At 41.4% G+C, this 20,786-nt stretch overlaps 1 protein-coding gene across 2 annotated transcripts; it reads left to right on the top strand.

The window, feature by feature from the left end:
- Nucleotides 1-271: 271 nt before the first annotated feature.
- Nucleotides 272-13,115, top strand: SMUG1 (single-strand-selective monofunctional uracil-DNA glycosylase 1). 2 transcript variants are annotated; one of them, XM_073663064.1, is made up of 3 exons: nt 272-362; nt 8,328-8,634; nt 12,001-13,115. In XM_073663064.1, exons 2-3 carry the CDS (start codon nt 8,350-8,352, stop codon nt 12,538-12,540), a joined length of 825 nt encoding a protein of 274 aa, XP_073519165.1. In that variant the 5' UTR covers nt 272-362; nt 8,328-8,349; the 3' UTR covers nt 12,541-13,115. The 2 variants fall into 2 exon arrangements, with proteins under 2 accessions (XP_073519165.1, XP_073519174.1); XM_073663073.1 differs by lacking the exons at nt 272-362; nt 8,328-8,634 and adding an exon at nt 8,901-9,037.
- The last annotated feature ends 7,671 nt before the right edge of the window (nt 13,116-20,786 follow it).

Below are 20,786 nucleotides of genomic sequence, written 5' to 3'. Positions count from 1 at the left end.
TTTTACAAAAGCCGCTAATATACGGCTGGTGGGAACTCTCCCTGTATGTACAAAAGATGGCTGGACCATATACCACACTATTCATCACAGATTGTAAGCTCTTGTGGTCAGAGCACCGAGCCCTGCACATTTCTACTCAGATTTTACATGTACGCCCTGTAGTGTAAACTGCTGCAGATAACACACGCAGCTCTGCTACGGAAAGCCCCACACACCAATAACCATGCGCTACTGCTTCACGTGACCCAACGTTACAGAGAAGCTCCGCCCCACGCTTATCCCTTCCCCCTCCATGTGATTGGTCACGTGGTGTGACATCATCAAAGGTCCTTTATCCTCCTAGGATCGCGCTACTTCCTCAGGTAACTCTCCGTGCAGGCCGCGCTGTGTGCTCGCAGTGAGGGTGCAGGCTTGTGCGGCGTCCGCTCCTGCCCTGTGCTCTGCGCCGTGCACTGCACTACTGACCGCTCAGAGTGCGGCAAATTTCTGTGCGCGCTGCGGCCGCTGCTTTCCAGGGTTTGGCCGCGGTGCATTGTGGGAGGCGGTGGAGCTGTTTGGGTTAACCGGATGTAGACGGAGAAAAGAGGCGGCGATACCACGTGACGTGAGGCTCGTCCTTGCGTCCTCTCCTGACCACAACCCTCATCATCCTCACAGCCCTGCGGGCTTTTGGTTTCTTTTGCTGAAATTTACCCTAAATATTACTGATATTGCAGCAAACACAATTTTTCTTAAAATTACATAAAAAGGCATCTAACAGTCACAGGTATCATTATATAGTGGGGGAATAGCCCCTTGCATAGACCGTCATAGAGGTGTGAGGACATTGTGCCACCGTGTAAGTCTCCAGAACACAGGGCTCTGACCTCCAAGGGCATATCAGCTGCTGCAGAACTTCTTTTTGAAGGCTAAAGGAGATTTTCTTACCACAGTGATTGCTATTTCTGATGCTTTTCATTAAGTTCTGAAGAATCTAAGATGTGTGTTCTGCTCTGCAGAAGTCGTGCTGCAGCTGCTGAAGAACCTCTTTAAGAAGGAAGGAGCCCTGATGTGTGACAGTGGTGCCAGCACAGCCTCTTATCCCTGTATATGTAACACAGGGTCGGTCACTGTCCTGGCCGCTGCCAAAAAGGTGATGAGCAGGGCTGTAGAGTCGGTAAGCCAAACCGCCGACTCCTCAATTTCCACCACTCCGACTCCCTCATACATGGCTCATGTTTAAGTGATAAATTTACTGTAGCACAGATTCATCTCAGCTAAAAGTCTAGACCCTTAGATCAGGACTAGGACTCATCAGAGGCAGCCACCGTCCACATGTAGGGAGCAAGGCTCAGAAAATGGGGTAGTAGTCACCATAACACTCCCAGAGACCTGGGCACCTGGCCCTGAAAGCTGGCAAGGATGATACAGGCCGGGGCTGCACGCAACAGCGATTCTAAGAAAAGTCACCAAAACCATCTCTGCCACTGGCCTTCATGCTACTATCTCAGGGCTGGGATATTACTTTAAAAGAAAAAATTGGCCAAATCGCAGTCACTTGACTTACATTGAAATCTATGGCAAATGAGTCCTGTGCAACGTGAAATCAAAGACAGAAAATCCAACACATTTGGAAAGATTGGCGACAGACACCATAGGAAATAATTAAATACCGTGTGACCTAAATGATGAGTATTAGTTACAGGCATGGGAATGGTAAATGTGCCATAAAGAGCAGTATGTGCATCACCAGAAGGCGATGTCAGCACCTGGAGGCAGAAACACCCAATGAAGTAAACCCAAAATAATGTCCCCACATAATCAGCGCCGACCACCTCCAGCTGACTGTAAGGGCCACAGGAATGTCTAGGCGGAGGGGTTAGCATATGTTAGGTATTAATATTATATATATATTATGTTATATATCTGGGATATTCGCTGATCAGATCTAACATTAACCCCTTCATGCCGCGGCTATTTTTCATTTTCGTGTTTTCCTCCCCTTCTTCCAAGAGCCTTAAATTTCTTTTTTTTCTGTCCACATAATGATATGAGGGCTTGTTTTTTTGCGGGTTGAGTTGTACTTTTGAATGAAACCATTAATTTTTTCATGTGATGCACTGTAAAGTGGGAACAAAATGCCAAGTGTATTGGAATTGCAAAAAAAAGTGCAATTCCACAATAGTTTTTTATTTACCATGTTCACTATACGGTAAAACTGACCTGGCAATATGATTCCCCAGGTCATTACTAGTACATAGATACCAAACATGTATAGTTTATATTAAGTGGTGAAAAAAAATAGGAAATTTGTGGGAAAAAAAATGTGTCGCCATTTTCCAAGACCGGTAACATTTTCAATTTTCAGGATCTGGGGCTGGGTGAGGGCTTCTTTTTTCCTGCACCCTGAGCTGACGTTTTTATTGATACCATTTTGGGTACATACGATTTTTTGATAGTCTCTTGCATTTTATTGCAATGTTGCAGCGGGCTAAAAAATGTAATTTTGGCGTTTACATTTTTTTCTTGTTACGCCATTTACCAATCAGATTAATTTATATTATGTTTTGATAGATCGGACTTTTACGAACACAACGATGCCAAGTTTGTGTATCTTTTATTGTATTTTAATTGTTTTATTTTTAATGGGGCGAAAGGGGGGTGATTTGAACTTTTGTATCTTTTTTATTTTTTCAGATTTTTCATGCAATACTAAGAAATCCTGAAAACATGACCTGTTGGTAGGCCTTGAGGACTGGAGTTGGGGAACCCTGGCTTAGTGGACTTGAAGCTGCGATCATCTGATTGCTTGTACTGTACGTAGCTGTGCATCAGCACTGCTATGTATAGCGAAAGGCACAATCTCTTGTGAACGGCAGATAAATGCTGACTTTCACAAGAGAATTGTCAAGAAAAGCACAGAGGTCTCCTGCAAACCCTCGGCTGTCTTAGTAACCAATCGATGCTCCTCGATCACATCACTGGCACACCGATTGGCACATTGAATGATGCAACCCCCTTACAGGCATGTGTTAGAGAGACTGACAGCGGCATTTAACCAGTTAACAGCCCCTGGGTGTTAGAGGCAGATGATGGCTGATTAATAAAATTAATAAATCAGCCATCATCTGCCGGGAAACGTGGACTCGGCGTGCAATCCCACATCAAAGTCAGGGACATAACATATGACAGATGTACGTCATATGTCGTGAATGAGTTAAAACCGTACAGCTCAGCATTGTGGAGGTGTGGGCTCCCCTGGACTGTGATTTTTGCCACTAAGATGTTAGCAGCAGATCCTTTAACCCCATGTATGTCTGAAAAAAAAATGTTCTAATAAAAAAAGTATTGACGTTTGAATCAAATCCCTTTTTCAAATCCAAAAATAAAGAAATGAAAAAAAAATAAACATATTTGGTATTGACACATCCAATTATGATGATATAAAATTATTTAACCCACATGGTAAATGCCATAACGATATTAAAAAAATATTAAATGCCTTTTCAGGTCAATTTTTCAACCACTTCACATCCACCCCAAAAATGTAATACAAAGAAATCAAAACATTGTACGTACTCCAAAATGGTGGCAATAAAATCTACCTCTCACTGCGCAAAATACACTCTCTCACGCAATCCAATCAACAGAAAAATAAAAGTTATGTGTCTCATATTATGACGACACAAGCAAATAATTTTTTTTACAAAGTTCTGAATTTTTTTAAATCTCTAAAATAAAAAAAAATATTCTACAGATTTGGTATTGTCATATTCATACTGACCAGAAGAATCATGATCCCAGTGACATTGTCAAAAGAAATCCCAAAAATCAAAGGTGCAATTGCTTTTTCTTCACCATTTCATTGCACTTGAAATTTGTTCACTACATTATATGGTAAAGTGAATGATGCAATTCCAAATTGTCCCGCAAAAAACAAGGACTTGAAATAATGAGAAAAAAAAGTTGCAATCTGACATCAATAGAAAAAGTAAAACAATATTATTTTATTTCCATCTCATTAAAAAAATCATATATAAAAGAAAGGACACGTGTGGCCACCTATTTTTTAAAAAACATTTTTTCACTGTATTTTGTAGTAGGGATTTGAACCTGCAATCGTCCGATTGTTTATACAATATATTCACTACAGGTTGGTCTTCATAGGAATACGGTCTTGATAAGCACGAGGTAATTGGATTAGGGCTAACGTTACTGCAATAATGGGTTTGTTGATTTATTTTTTTCATCTTTATTTTTATTATGGTCTACAGCAGCGCCAAGTCGCCATGCCCCGTCTGTTACCTTACAGCCAGGGCGTGGGGGATAGTTGTGAAGAAGCTGGGCTGTGCTCTACCGCAGCTCCCTGTCTTTCCTCTCACTTTTAATTTTGTAAAAAAAAACAACCCACAAATTATGATACATTTTATGTTTTTAAGGTTAACATGAACCCTCAAAAAAATAAAAAACTATACTTAATTAGATAATTATAAAATACGGACTGGCACACAAATATCCAACCTAGAGGACACAAAAGGCCATATCTGGTAACTCAATTCTTATGCATGCTCATATAGTGAGATCAAAACTCATGGAACAAATACTGGGTCCAATCAATACAAATAGCAATCCCACTACTGGCAATAATGGACGTTGAGTGTTGAGGGGTATTTTTATGATCGGATACCTAAGGGGATCCACAAAAACAATATAATGGTTAAAAATCATTTTTGTAAACAGTAATCTTAGGTCAAAATGGGAACTTTTTGTTCTGGGCTATCATGCGCAGGATGGATAGGACATTGTGTTATTAGATCATTTTGAGCAATTGCCGATTATTAAGATATAATTCCTTGAAATCACAAATTTTTATTTTTTCATATATACATTATATTTGGTATTTCAGCAAAAACTAGAGAGCCAAAGGGCAAACTTTTCCCATGTGTGTATATTAGATTAGATGTGAGAAACGGGGTGAAATGCAAGACTCTACACCCGGGCAAGAAAAATGAAAATGACATCTACAGAATGGGAGGAATAGAACTAAGCAACAGTACATTTGAAAAAGACTTGGGTATACTAATAGATCACAGACTGCCCATGAGTCAACAGTGTGATGCAGCAGCAAAAAAGGCAAATACAATTCTGGGATGTATTAAGAGAAGCATACTGTCTAGATCTCATGAAGTAATTATCCCCCTCTACTCCTTGATCAGACCTCATCTGGAATACTGGGTCCAGTTCTGGGCACCACATTTTGAATAAGGCATGAAGAAACTGGAACAAGTTCAGAGAAGAGCTACCAGGATGGTGACTGGTCTGCAAACAATGTCCTATGAGGAACGGTTAGAGGATCTGGGAATGTTTAGCTTGCAAAAAAGAAGACTGAGAGGAGACCTAATAGGTGTCTACAAGTATCTCAAGGGCTGTCACACTGTAGAGGGATCATCTTTATTCTCATTTGCACAAGGAAAGACTAGAAGCAATGGGGTGAAACTGAATGGGAAGAGACACAGATTAGATCTAAGAAAAAACTTTTTGACAGTGAGGGTGCTCAATGAGTGGAACAGGCTGCCACTACAGGTGGTGAGTTCTCCTTCTATGGAAGTCTTCAAACAGAGGCTGGACAGACATCTGTCTGAGATGGTTTAGTGCATTGAGCAGGGGGTTGGACACGATGACCCTGGAGGTCCCCTCCAACTCTAACATTCTGCGACTCTAAGTTATGCATATATTGTGCTTTAGAGGTTTATTCTTCTATATTTATGCTATGGTCTGCAGAATAAAGTCAGACCATATCTAATTTCTGAAAATCCTAAATTTCCTTCTCAAATTTAGGCTATGTGCCCACGTTGCGGACCTGAAGCATATTTTTTACGCTTCTCCCTGGCGGGAAAATCGCATGCGGATATTACATGCGGTTTTCCCGCCAGGTAGAAGCGTTTGTGAGGCGTCTTTGCATGCATTTCCGCATGCGGGTTATCAAGCACTTCTCCAAGCATCACTTGGAAAAGTGCTTGACAACTTGTTCAGAATGGTAAAAAATAAAAAAATAAACTTTATACTCACCTTCTGATGCATTCTCTGCCCCGTCCGGAGGCTTGAGCGGCTCACGCTGCTGTGTGCAGGACCTGCGGTGACGTCATTGAGAAATGTGGTGGGTCACATGACTCAATGACGTGGCAGGTCCTTCAGACAACAGCGCGACGGAGGGAAAACATCAGAAGATAAGTATAAACTTTATTTTATTCTTTTTTTTACAGGTTCTTTGGTACCCAGGTCTGGATGAGAGTCTCCTCTCATCCAGACTTGGGTACCATCCGCACATTGATTCCGCAGCGCTTCCGCAAAATTAATGAACATGCTGCGGATTTTTGACCGCAGCATATACGCTGCGGAAAAATCCGCAGCATGGGCATTGACATTGCGGAATGCCATTGGGGACCATGGGGTGCGGATATACATGCGTTTTTCAAGCGTTTACGCTGCGGAAATTCCGCAGCATATACGCTTGAAAAATGCTACGTGGGCACACAGCCTTACAATATGTCAATGTATTGTGGATCATGCACTAGTAACACACACCAGCAAATTTGGTATCCAGAACAATTGCAATCAGAATGAGTACAGAAATAACTATACAGGCATCCAATGTAAAAATATTATTTATTTATAAACAAGTACACATGAAATTGAAGAACACATTTTTGACCTTTTTGAAAGATTTATGGAAAAAAACAAACACAAATACCTATAATACATATCGCCAAAAGAAAGCCCTGTTTCTCCAGGAAAAAAAAAGCCCCATCAAAATATCAAATTCATGGGATGCATAGATAATGATAACATGTAATAAAGGCATAGCAAAATGACTAAATTATGCTGGGAGAAGGCTTTAATGATTTTGATATTTTTACACTATACTTTTCCCCTGTAACTGGGGCTGCACAGCAGGAAATCTGCCATTACAGTGACTATTGCTCATCCGATCACTAGGACCAACAGGACCCCAAAGTTGCCTCTATTCAATATACAGCACTGATTAATTAATGTGTATCTGACAATAGAGAAGACAAGTGGTGAGAACAGCTCAGTCCTCTCCCCAAGGGCTCCCACAGTCTTTGACAGGCGGCACCCAACATTCGACTGGCTGATTTTAAGGACATGAATCGCCTGCAGTATATTTTCAGTGAGTGGTCCTTAAAGGGGTCCGGTCTGTTGATAAAAGTCTATATTCACTCTATGTGACTGCAGATTTTTAAATCCTGACAGCATGTGGTTCACCAGTATTGCCAGTGAGAGCAGACGGCGATTTGCATACTTTCTGCCACATTCCGACTAGTCATGCCTGGCTTCTTTCCATACAAGTGAATTGAGAGAAGCCGAGTACGTCTAGTTGGCATGTGACCACATGTATGCATATTGCGTACTTGCTGCCATGTGACTGTCTGCTCACACTCCCTCTCAATGCTGGTGAATCCTGACATCTTGGTCACCATACGCTGTCAGGATTGAGACGTCTGCAGTCACATAAAGCGACTTCTTGCAGACCTTTATCAGAAGAATGGACAACCCCCTTAACTGGTTAATACAGTTTTGCCATCTGAGACATTGATATGTCGGTTTGGCAACATAACTAGAGATCCCCACTAATGCCTAATTTTATCATGCCATAGATATGCAGATGGATCCCCCTCACTCACACTTATTTACTATATGTTCCCAGAATAACTTTTATGGTCTTTTATCCTTGTTCATCATTTCTGTTCTTGCTGTGGAGAAAATCATCTCTCCGTAAACTAACTTCCTACAGGGCTTATGATGAGTCATGTGATTGTATACTGCTGTCATATTAAACAAGTAGAACTGCAGTATAAAGCAGGGAGGACAGAGCCACAACATTCTCTTCTGGTAATACAGGAGGTTTATTTTCGGCAATATTCTCATTTAGACCTTGCTGTTAAGTTTTAGCTCCTGACCAGAGGTCTACGAGGGAGAAACCGTATTGTAAGAGAGTTTGATGGTCTAAAGACCACACATGAACATTTGTGGGCACATGGGACGTGTCAGTTATGGAGAAATGACTAGACGTAAATTCTAAGAGAATACATGAATATGGGATGTATATCTGCATTACTTGGCAGAGTTGCTGTCCAGGAGTGACAACTTTTACGAAAGCCATAACTGTCCCCAGATTGGTTGTCACCCAGCTTTCCCAATCTCAAAGCAATCTGCATTGTATTGAGCAGCGAAACATAAAAAAAAAATAAAACATGACAAAATAAATAAATGGCTACTAAATGTAGTAAAATAATAATGTGTGGAGCATTGACCTTTATGTCCTACAGCTGCGGCACCGGAGAAGAAGGAATGATTGTCGCTCAGCCCCTGTCTGACGTATCCCCCGACCTGTGTGACGTATCCCCCAACCTGTGTGCCGAGGGGAATCCCGCTGATGGCTTCCTACAGGTAGAGTTAGAGTTGAACTTGAAGCTGGGACATCTGCTCTTCCAGGACCCGGTGAAGTACGTGTACAACCCTTTGTTGTATGCCTGGGACCCTCACGAGAAGTACGTCCGAACATATTGCCAATCCAGAAAGGAAGTGCTTTTCTTAGGAATGAACCCCGGACCATTCGGCATGGCTCAGACAGGGGTAAGATCCTCACTGAACGAGGTTAATTTGTGCCAAGGGGACAGATTGATTTTTTTTTTTTCACATTTAATTGCATTGGTGCCATATTAACCTGCATAAAATTGCTCAATTAAAGGTGTCTTCAGCATTTTGCCCCATTAACTCATCGCTGATGCAGACACTTGTTAGGGATTTGTTCATCCCTTTCGTTTTTTTTTCTGTCATAAATCTGCCAAGGTTTACTTCATTATGACTATACCTGCCATATACCAGTCCTGCCAACATTGTCCTACTCACTCCTATCCCCAGCTCTATAAATACCAGGCCTGACACACAGACTGATGCTGGAAAAAAGAGCAAGAAATCTGTTAATGGCAGATGGAGAGACTGACTGGGAGTGGGAGGAATGACACTCTATGAAAAGGTCAGACAGTCTTGCTGGCTGTGATAATTGGTTACACCTCTCTGCCCCACTCTTTTATTAAGCTGTGTGATAATTTTGAGACGATGCCAAACTGCGTCATACCTCAGCTTAGGGAAAGAATTATGTGGCTACGATGTGCTAGAAGTTGCTAGCCCAAATCGTAACAAGTGGTATATCCTGATAAGCATCTGATATCAGGATCTGTATGTTTATTTTTCACACAATAAACCTGAAACAAATGTTCCTTTTAATAACACTGCCTCTAAGAACTGTAAGGGCATGTTCACACACAAAAGCCTTCCTGTATTTCCACAACGGATGCTTTCTGCCATAGACGGGTTGCTGAATCTGCAGAAATTCTGCACAGTTTTAGCTGCATTGTCAAGGCTGGACCTTTGTTTTTCTGTGAAGCATCCATGGAAATAACTTTCATGCTACTTACAGTACTGTGCAAAAGTTTTAGGCAGGTGTAGAAAAAAATCCTCTACAGAAAGAATACTTTCACAAATAGAAATAATATCAGTTAAAATGGAAAGTGAATGAACAAAAGTGAAATCTAAATCAAATCAGTATCTGGTGTGATCGCCCTTTACCTTCAAAACAGCTTCAATTCTTCTACGTATTTTGTAGGCCATGAATTTGGTAGGAGTATAGTCAGGTTTATGGGTAACCAATTAAACCAAACAGGGGGCACTTATTATGGGTGGAAGAAAGTCGATTCCGGCACCTAAACAGGAAAGGGTTCTTTACAGTCAGAGCAGTCGGACCTGTGGAATGCCGACCACAAGAGGTAGTGATGGCCGACACTATAACAGCTTTCAAAAAAGGGCTGGACGATTTCCTCGATACATAACATTGTGGGTTACAGTTAAATTAGACAAAATATTACACCTATAGTAGTGCATTTAATACGGTAATAGTAATTATATGACTAGTATCATAATTAGGTTTGATCCAGGGTTCTAGGACTGATCGCCTTTTCTCGGGGTCAAGAAGGAATTTTTCCCTTGTGACACAAATTGGCTGAATGTGTCCTGGGGATTTTACCTTCTTCTGGATCAACACTAAGTATAGGGATTTAGTAATACCTTTATTAGAATCACAAGAGTAATACAAAATATAAAACTAATTAAAAAAATGAATTATAAACGGGTACATTTTTAATTATAATAGTGCATCAATAATAAAAATGGTAATAATACATTGGTGAGGCTTAGTCCCAGTAAGTTAGTAAGTTAGTCTAGTGTTAGTGTAGGGTGTACAACTGGGGGAGGAAGGTTGAACTTGATGGACCTAGGTCTTTATTCAACCTACGTTACTATGTTACTAGATTATAGTTTCCATATGTAGGTTGAAACAGAAACAGCTGTGTAATGGAATTAAAACTGTGTGAGGAACAGCCAAACTCTATTACAAAGGTGAGGTTGTGAAAGATAGTGTTTTATGTCACAGGTCATACACCATAGCAAGACTGAGCACAGCATCATCCAGGTCTCTCGTAGGCAAAGATTTTAAATCAGACTGGGGTTTCAAGATGTACTGTTCAAGCTCTTCTGAAGAAGCACCATGAAATGAGCAACTTTGAGGGTTGTAGATGTAGAAGTTGGCCAAGAAAACTTAGTGCAGCAGATAAAAGACACATGATGCTTCCCTTCTTAATCGGAAGATATCCAGCATCGCCATCAGTGCAGACCTGGGAGCAACAAGTGGGACCCAACTACACTCATCTACTGCTCAGAGAATTCTGACTAGAAGTGGTCTTCATAGAAGAATTGGAGCCAAGAAATCATACCTTCGACATGGAAACAAGGCCAAGTGACTCAACTAAGAACGAAAACATAGAAGCTTGGGTGAAAAAAATGGCAGCAGGTTCATTGTACTGATGTTGAAGTTTGAAACATTTGTCTGTTTTTTCACCAAAGGGCTGGAGAGCGGTACAATAATGAACGTCTTCAGGCAGCAGTGAAGCATGGTGGAGATTCATTGCAAGTTTGAGGCTGCATTTCAGCAAATGAAGTTGGGAATTTGGTCAGGATTAATGATGTCCAGCATTTTTTTCCACAACTGCCTAATACTTTTGCACAGTACTGTATTTCTGCAGATAATATTTTTTTTAGGATAGGTCATCAATGTCTGATCAGATCAGTGGGGTCCGACACCCGGCACACCCACCGATCATCTTTTATCGGTGTTGACAGCGGTTGTCGCCGGCTGGAAGTACTCACTTGCGGAGCTGCCGTCTTCTGGTAGTGGCTGCCACAGGATACTACACATCCGCCTCCTATTGGTTTGAATAGAAGGCGAATTTGTAGTATCAAGCCTCGGCCACTATCAGAAGACAGAACTGCTCTGCAAGTGAGTACTCCTGCCGGTGGCCACCGCTGCCGACACCTATAACAGCTGATCAGCGGAGGTTCCGGGTGTTGGTGCCCGGCCGATCAGACATTGATGACCTATCCTAAGGAGTAATGAACAACCTCTTTAAGCCTTTCCTGACCAGTGATTTTCCATTTTAGCACAATCATTTTTTCCTCTTTTTCCAAGAGCCATAACTTCATTTATTTTTCCGTTAACATAGTCGTGTGAGGACTTGTTTTTTGAAGGTGAACTTGTGCGGAGCTGCTCCATCTTCTGGTAGTGGCTGTGGCAGGTTACTACACATCCGCCCCTTATTGATTTGAATAAGAAGTGGATATGCACTACCCTGCAGCTGCCACTATCAGAAGATGGAGCAGCTCTGTAAGTGGGTACTTCTGCCCGACGCAGATAACAGCTGATGGGTGGGGGTGCAGGGTGTCGGACTCCGGTTGATCAGACATTGATGATCCATCCTAAGGATACATCATCGATGAAAAAGTATTGGACAACCTCTTTGAATACTGGTGTATCGCCTGGCATAGTGCCAGTCTCCGTACATATCACCGCATTAACCATACACCATTGTATACAATGTATTTTCTCAGGTTCCATTTGGGGAAGTAAAACATGTACGTGACTGGCTTCAGATTGATGGAAACGTCTATAAACCAGAAATGGAGCATCCTAAAAGACCTATACGCGGATTTGATTGTCCCAACAGCGAGGTGAGTGGCGCTCGATTTTGGAGTTTCTTCAAATCTATCTGCGGCCAACCCGAAACGTTCTTCAAGTACTGCTTTGTGCACAACCACTGCCCACTCATATTTATGAATCAGTCCGGGAAGAACCTGACACCAACAGACCTTCCTAAAGCTCAGCGGGACATGCTGCTAGATATTTGTGACGAAGCCCTATGTCAAGTGGTCAAGACGCTTGGGGTCAAAATGGTGATTGGAGTGGGCAAGTTTTCAGAGCAACGAGCAAGGAAAGCCTTGGCCGGAGAAGGGATGGACGTGACTGTGAAAAGTATCATGCATCCCTCCCCGAGGAACCCGCAAGCCAACAAAGGATGGGACAGCGTGGTGAGGACGCAGCTCCAGGAGCTGGGAGTACTGCCATTACTGACTGACAGGACCTGCCATTAGTATCTGATCGAATGTTTCCGGACACACTACATTAATATGTACTATGTTCATTCCAGGTTTTTCCACGTATGTGAGATGCATGTCAGATCATGTATGTTTTTTTTCTGTAATGTGCTTGGTGTATATCTGATATAAGCTGTATTTAAAGAAATTAATTAGAATCTTTTCCCAACTGTTCCAAACTGATGTAGAGGTGACTATGGAGCGGCTTGTGAAAGCCTCCGCGGCTCAGAACTGCCAAGTGACTCTGGAAGTTATCAAACAACAGATGGACGGTTCATTGCGCTACCTCGTCTAGCGTGACCTTCACACTTCATGGAAGACTACAGGTCCCCGTGCCCTAGAATCACAACTGCACTCTTACGAAGGGGAGAGGATAGCGAGTTTAGTTGCTGCAAATATAACCAGTTTATTTCCCAATTATCCTTTACGTCAGCACTCCAAACTCTCCTACTTATATGTGTAGCGTCGGAAAATGCTAAAGTTCGTCCACGTTTTACCATCACTGCAGTATACATAGAAAAGAGAAAGGCAATACATTTTTTGACTTAATTAAATACATTTTAACATCCCAAGTTGTAATTTACCTGTTGTATTAATGATGTGCACCTCTGAGCTTACCATTCTTGTGCCGTGTCCCTGTCTTTTGGTGTGTTTTTTTTTCTTTAAACCTTTTGTGCATATAGGCGTAACTATACATCCTGCTCTGGTGTGATGTGCGGAGGGGGCTCAGGAGCTGAACGCTCTCCACACACGACTAATGCCATCTACAGGGCGGTCCAAAAGTAGGTGGACAGAAAGTGTAATAATCTTATGAAGGGGGAGAGTTATCAAACATGGTGTAAAGTGAAACTGGCTCAGTTGCCCTTAGCAACCAATCAGATTTTACTTTTCATTCCTCACAGACTCTTTGGAAAATGAAAGGTGGAATCTGATTGGTTGCTAAGGGCAACTGAGCCAGTTTCACAGATCTAGTTTTCACAGATAGATCTCCCCCATATCTGTTTTCTTCTCAGATAATTCAGATAACACATAATGGCAAATAATTTAAATACAGATCAAATAAAATGGATTTTAACAGAGTACTGGAAATCTCAAAATGCTGAAACCGTTAGAGCAAATTGGGTTGAAACATTTGGTACTCAAGCCCCAAAGAGACAAACCATTTACTGCATTAGTGACAAATTCAATGCCACTGGCTCAATCCTTAATGCTCCAAAAACTGGTCGACCCAAAACAGTCTGTACAGAAGATAATAAACAACTTGTTGCTGAAACATTTGTTCAGAGTCCAAAAAAGTCCACAGAAGAGCCTCTTTGGAATTGGGAATTTCACGAGCTTCTATCATGCGAATCCTGAAATCTATTTGGTGGAAAGCTTATCGTCCACGTCTAATTCATGGTTTATTGGAGGATGATCCAGACAGGCGGCTGCAATTTAGTGTTTGATAAATCTCCCCCTTCATAACCTTATTACACTTTCTGTCCACCTACTTTTGGACCACCCTGTATATTAAATAGCAGGCTTCTGTCTCTAACTCTTCTGGCCACGGCTGTTAACCATTTACATGCCACTGTCAAACTCTGACCGCAGCATTTAAATGACATCACAGCTGGTGTGCCGGCTCTCATCGGTCCTCTGTGGCACAATCGCAAGGCGCCAACGGGTTACTATGAAAGCCAGGGCCTGCTGAAGGCACCCATCACTGCCATCTTGGTACTTCTTTGAAACTCAATTGAGCTTCAAAGGAGACCGTGAATACTGTGGTATTACACGATATAGTTTAAGCGATAGGATGATCGCATGTCCCAGTCCCCCAAGGGGACTTAACAGAGAAAGTAATAAAAAATGTAAATATAGAAAAAATGATTCACCCTATTGTTCCCCAACTTAAAACAAAGAAATTAAAACATATCTGGTATTGCCACTTCCAGAAAAGTCCGACCTATGAAAATATAAAACTTATTCTAACATATAGAATTTATAAAAAGAAGAAAATATAAAACGTACCCGACTGGTAAATGTCGTAATGAGAAAAAAAATTTAAAAAAGGCAGAATTGCGGTCTTTCAGTCACTATATTACACCTCATTTGGAATTTTTTCCCAATGTTCAGTACATTGTACAGTAAACTTAATGGTGTCATTCAAAACAACAACTCGTCCCACAAAAACAAGTCCTCATACATCTACATGGACAGAAAAATAAAAATGGATGACTTTTGGAAGTAGGAAAATAATGAAAGCGGAAAAAATAAAAAATTGCTCTGTCCTGAAGGATTTAAAGGGGCTTTCTGTTAATTATTAATCACAGAATGGTGTAAAATGAAAAAATAAGTAAAACTCATCTCACCAACTCCCCTCTGATGGTAGCAATCATATGTCTGTTAATGCAGCGAAGAAGTACTGTCACGCACAGTGGGGGAAAGACTAAGTGCGACACGAAGGGATGAGGGGAAGGAAGCCCAGAGACTAGGGAAAGGGGGAGTGGAGAGCCCTAGGCAGATCTAATGACACCCTGCCTACCCTACCTTCCCTATATTGGTTACCAATCGCCGAGCAGGAAACTTAAGCCCTGTATATCCCTAGAGCTAGGCCCTAGATAGGTGTGTGGGGGGGTGGGCACTGGTCAGTCTCCACTAAAAACTAAAGACAACAATGGAGACAAACTAGGGGGAAAACTTAGCTTCAGCCGACACCAGAGAGATAACACCAAACATCCTCCAAGGGAACCAGAGAGGACGCTAGCCGACTGCTATAGCTCCATGCCTTCACTAGAGAAGAATGAGAATATCACCGGCGACTTCTTGAAGCAGACTGAGAGTTTATAAACACCCAGACCAGGCTGTGTGTCAATCAGAGCAGGAGGGAGGTTTCCTCTGGGTTCAAAAGTCAGAAGGAATAAGAAGGCATCTGCAATGCCAAATGCAGTGAGCTTCTGCAGCCAGATGTAGAGGGACTGTTACATCTGACACACCCGTGACAGGTACAGAGCCAGTCTCTGCTCTTCAACCTCCATGTGGACAGAAATGTGCATCTAATCACTTCTTACATTGATGACCAACTCATTACTGCTATAGCCAGGAATTGGCTGCAGTGGTCACATGTACATCCAGATGGAGCAGGAGTACAGAGACCAATGGAGGACCCAGGAAGAGTATGAATGGGAGCGGCAAGGGATTGGTAAAGTGACTATTACTTTTTTTAAATTATTTTGAAAAGTACCCATCATTTTAATTCTTTTTTTCATAAATCAGTAGAACATGTGAAAATAAGAAAATTTGTAATATAACTTATCAGGGAAATCCGCTTTTCTCTCCTGGTTGACTGATCATTCATTCTTAAAATTCTCAGTACTTGGGTATAATCTGTCTTTTATATAGACTTTCCCATTACTGAGATTGGAGATGGCAGCTGGTGCTTATGAAATTCTATAGAGCATTGTATAAGGTCATGTTCACACAATGTGTTTGTGATGTATTTCCAAAAATTTGTGATGAGTTTTCCAAAATTGCAATAAAATGGCCGTTTTTTATTTATTTATGTGCCTCTAGCTCCCCCACTTCTCCCCTTTCCAAAGAATGTTAAAAGCACCAACTATGATCTCCTAATGGGAAATTCTGTATTTACTGACTCAGATTTTACAGATTCTACCCCTGAATTGGGAATGAATGATCAGTTCTGGCAGAGAATGAAGCATATTTCTTTGAGAAGATATATTACAAAGTTGCTTATTTTCATGTCTACTATTGATTTATGAAATAAAAATTAAAATGACTTCTATTCTTTAAACTGCACTAAATATTTTTTTTGTATTTCAAGTGCTCAGATAAACCCTGTTATGTATGAGTTCCAACAGAAAAATACAGAAGAAACAAAATACTTGATTGTGGACAGATACATTAGGATGTAATTTCCATTAATCCCATTACTTTGCTTTTCCTGAAGTTTCCCGGATGTCTTCTTCTCCTGATCTTTTTATTGCATCACTTCTGCTGCTTCACTAACCACCGCTGTGTGGTGGGAGAGACTTACTCTTTGGCAGCAGGTGATTTCCGCTCTGCTCTTGCCATATGCTGTGCTGTTGGCATCTTCTGCGTTAGAACCTGGTGCTCGCAGGGAAGAGCCTGGGTAGCAATAAGACGAGGCGGATGGCTTGTTACAAGTCCTAATGTATGTCTAGAAGGTGCAGTGAGGCAAGGGGCACGAGCAGACTGTTTTATTGCACTAATAAAGTAGCCCATCTAGCCTCATTGCTTATGTAAACCGTTGTCTCCTAATTAAAGGGGAAAGGATTACTGTTTTGTAATTCTGTCTGCCAATAGGGATAAGTTTATGTAAGTATCTGCAAGTGCTTTGACTACAAACCTTTCTAAAATTTTTGGCCCTTGTGAACGTACATGAATCACTAAGCAGTATCATGTCGCTTCTGAAGCAAGGTAGTGACCAGGCTGATTTCTCCTTATATAACTGCATTTTTGAACTCTCCTTTAAGGAGACCCCCATTAATTGCACACGTGATGCGGCATGCTATTACTGGCATTATACTCTTAAAGGGGCTGTCCAGATAAAACAAGTTATCACCTTTTTAACTTGTAGTTCAGTAGTGGTCGGGATCCCCACCGATCGCCAGAATGGGGCACTTTTATTCATCTTAGAACGAAGCGGCAGTTCACATGCTTGATCACCGCTCCATTCATTCTCTATTGGACCACATCCTCTTCTTCCAGCAGTCCCATGGAGAATGAATGGAGCGATGGTCAGGCATGCTCACTGCTGCTCCAGTTTATTGTGTGTTTTAGGCCACGGCCCCACAATCAATATTCGGTCAGTGTTTTTTATCAGGAGTGGGAGCCAAAACCAGGAGTGGTTGATAAATACAGAACTGGGGCACTTGTTTCTATTATACTTATATTTTCTCTGATTCTTCCTCACCTGGTTTTGGCTCCCACTCCTGAGAAAAAATACGACCGAATACTGACCAAATACTGATAGTGTGGCCGTGGCCAAAAGGTGCGATCGTAGCGATTGGTTAGTGTCCCAGTGGTCAGACCCCGTCCAATCTACCTATCCTTTAGATAGGTGATAACTTGTTTCAGTCAGACAAGCCCTTTAACCTTCCATAGAGTGCAGCACAATCTCATACCCTGAAGCAGATTTCTGAATACTGTCTTAAATTTAGCTTAAAACTTGATGGGACACCAAATATATCACAAAGCGACACACTGTGTAAAAATTGTTCAAAATACATAATAAATTTGGTGCAATGTACATATGCAGTTTGATACAGAATTCTGGTGCCTTTTGCTTAGTAAACCTCACCCTCAATATCCGGATCGGTTCAGAAATAGAATGTCAATAGGATTGTGAAAAAAAAAAAAAAAAAAAAAAAATATATATATATATATATATATATATATATATATATATATATATACACATTTATGCAGCATTTTTTCCAAGAATGCCTAAAACTTTTGCCCAGTACCATATAGAGAGAGAGAGAGAGAGAAATATAGATATTTGTATTTATATATATAGGCATATATACACTAAGTACAAAATGACTTCCAACAAGGAAAACTCAGGGACTTATGTTTTAACATAGGAGAAGTGGCGTAGTGTTCGGTTAGTGGGGGACTCAGTTGGGGTCCTCCATGTTCACCCATAATAACCAGTCGGAGCTTGGGTATAATTATGCTGGTGCAGGATGTGTGGGCTGCATCTGTTTCCAAAAATGACAGAAGGTATGTACCGTAATGGTCGCCCTCTAAATATTGGTCTTCATTTCACCGTATGCATCTACAACGATCATCCAAAATAACTGGACATATAACATTTGGAAACCTGTTGACCTGCAGCGCTCATGGATCTGTGCTGGATAACATTTTCCTGTAGGGAGGAGCCCCTCGCGGAGCACAAGGTTACACACATTGTTTGGTTTGCTTTACTGCTAATGTCACTGCAGTAACTAAGAAAAATTGGACTTTCGCATCCCCCAACACAAAGAAGCTATATCGTAGACAATAATCTAATTTCCTGTGTTTCTCACCACTTCCATGACTCAAAGGGACCAGGTGGGCTTCTTTACGCTAGACAAGGCTAAAAGTTTTGCTTGTGGTATATGCAGAACGGTTGCTAATGGCATTTTGTGAGCAGTAATGCTGCTGCCCGGTGCTGCACCGCTATTTCTGCCACTCTTGAGTGCTGTCAGCAGAAATGATGGATGGCCTTTGGTGCAGTGTGCTGGTCAGAGGCAATCAGCAGTGCCTGCTAACTTAATTCACTGCTTCATAATCTACCATGGGTCCACACGGAATTGACTTAACCCCTCAGACACGGCCAATCCTTTTAGAGTCCTTTTACAACATGATTCGAGGAAGCATTGTTCTTACTACTAAAATGATGTTGCCCTCGGCCCAACAGAAAATTATATCCGGAAAATCAGATCCCGTAGGCTAACGGGAACCCGGCAAATTAGATCACCCGAAAGGGCGTCAAGCAAACCAAATAGGAAGAGAGGGAGAAAGAAGCGAGAATATGTAGTTCAAGGATTAAATATAGCACAGACTATATAGTACAATTCCTTTTATCCACCGCCTATTGGATTGGACAGGTGAAGAGTCTGAGCTAAAGAAATATTTTAAAAAAAAGTCTTAGACCATTTGGAGTCATTTAAAATAAGTTTCGATTAAACGGAGCACATAGAATACATTAATGTGTTCACTTTCTGGGTCTTCACTGCCCACTGACGCAACATGCTGGGATGTTTTTAGATTAAAACTATGTAGATATATCAAATAAGAGTCCAAATAGTATTTATATTCGCCAGGTATGACCAATTATTACTGATCAGAAATGTATTCGGGCTTCCCAATCAGAGCAGCCGGAGCAGGAGGACGAGACGGACACACGAGCGATGACATCCTTAAACCAAAGTTGCAGCTCAAATCTATTATAAATTATAAAATGCTCGGAGGCACATGACGGATCTGGGAGCCGGTTACTGACAATGCAATCATTTATCGATTCCTTGCTTCTGTTTGATCGCAGTGGCACAGATCTGTGACAGAGCAGCTGGAGGGAAGCCACAGCTCACAACTAACCATTTACTAGGATGATTTTGTGTTACAGGTCAGGACTAGTAAAAAAGCGCAAGGGAACATTTCTGAAAAAAACTAGCGGAAAGGTGACAACGAAGAGCGCGATATGAAGTCTGCGTGTCCCGTAATGGAACCTAATCTGCTCCTATAGGTTGTAGTATCTTCTCACATACAGTAATTAGCTGCACTCTTTCACCAGATATCTCCCACTCCTCCTTGTGTCTGGCGCTTTATTTAATGCTGCTTGTATTTGTACATATTCATTACTTTTTTGTGCATTCAGGACGTATGGGAGTAAAATGTTCTTCGGACTCCCATATTTTAACATAATTGTTTTTTTTTTCTTCCTAAAAATGCTTTTAGTAGCAGTGAACAATCCTACATTACAACAATTTAATAGCATTCTTGTGCCTGTTTCATTGTACAGTCATTACTGGAAATCTAGACTGTTAATAGCGGTAAGTCCATAAAGTACGTGGAATAGGCTTGATCGTGTTGAACAAAGGAGAAAATCCAGTGTCTTATTTTACATTTGCTTTTTCCTTACTGTAATTAATGGGAAATAACACGGAGTAAAAGCATAGTACAATACTACGCTATGTGAATGGGAATTGTGAAGAGTTCTCTATTGTTTTTTGGCACCGTCTGGCTGGTGTGGTATTATATATGTAAAATATCGCACCCGACGAATGCTCCTGTGAATTTAGCTGCCCCGCTCCTCTAGTGATGCTTTCTGGGGAGCAGATATATATATATTGCCTTTTCTATCACCCCGGGACCACCCCCCCTTGGAATCCCATTGTACCGATGTGAAGTTGGCTCATTTATAGCGCCGGTCTTGCTTCTGTAGCATGACCACTACTAATTGACTCCAAATCTTTTCCTACAGACCCCAACCCCTTGCCTAATGTGGAAACTTTTTTTGCTACTTTATAGGATTAGTCATCAGTAATGTGTTTTGCTCTAACACCCGCCATATACACTTGTCCATGTGAATGTATACAGGTGTGCAGGCCAATTTTGATTTGCATTTATTTTTTTTTTACCAGGTGACATCTTTGGAGATGATACATTTTACTAAGGAGGTTACGCATCTAATACCGAAATATTCTGGTGGCGTTGAACATTGCAAAGGGTACAAACAT

This window comes from Phyllobates terribilis, unplaced genomic scaffold (assembly GCF_046119375.1).
Source record: "Phyllobates terribilis strain yellow unplaced genomic scaffold, ASM4611937v1 Scaffold_2__4_contigs__length_985480577, whole genome shotgun sequence".
Classification (NCBI taxonomy): Eukaryota; Metazoa; Chordata; class Amphibia; order Anura; family Dendrobatidae; genus Phyllobates; species Phyllobates terribilis.
The sequence above is the reverse complement of the archived record's forward strand: the minus strand, read 5'-3'. Positions and strand labels throughout refer to the sequence as shown.

Excerpts from the sequence above, each read along its gene's own strand:
- SMUG1 (XM_073663064.1), top strand. The coding sequence starts at position 8,350 with ATGATTGTCGCTCAGCCCCTGTCTGACGTATCCCCCGACCTGTGTGAC. Across the intron at positions 8,635-12,000 it reads TCGGCATGGCTCAGACAGGG|GTTCCATTTGGGGAAGTAAA; the intron begins GTAAGATCCTCA and ends GTATTTTCTCAG.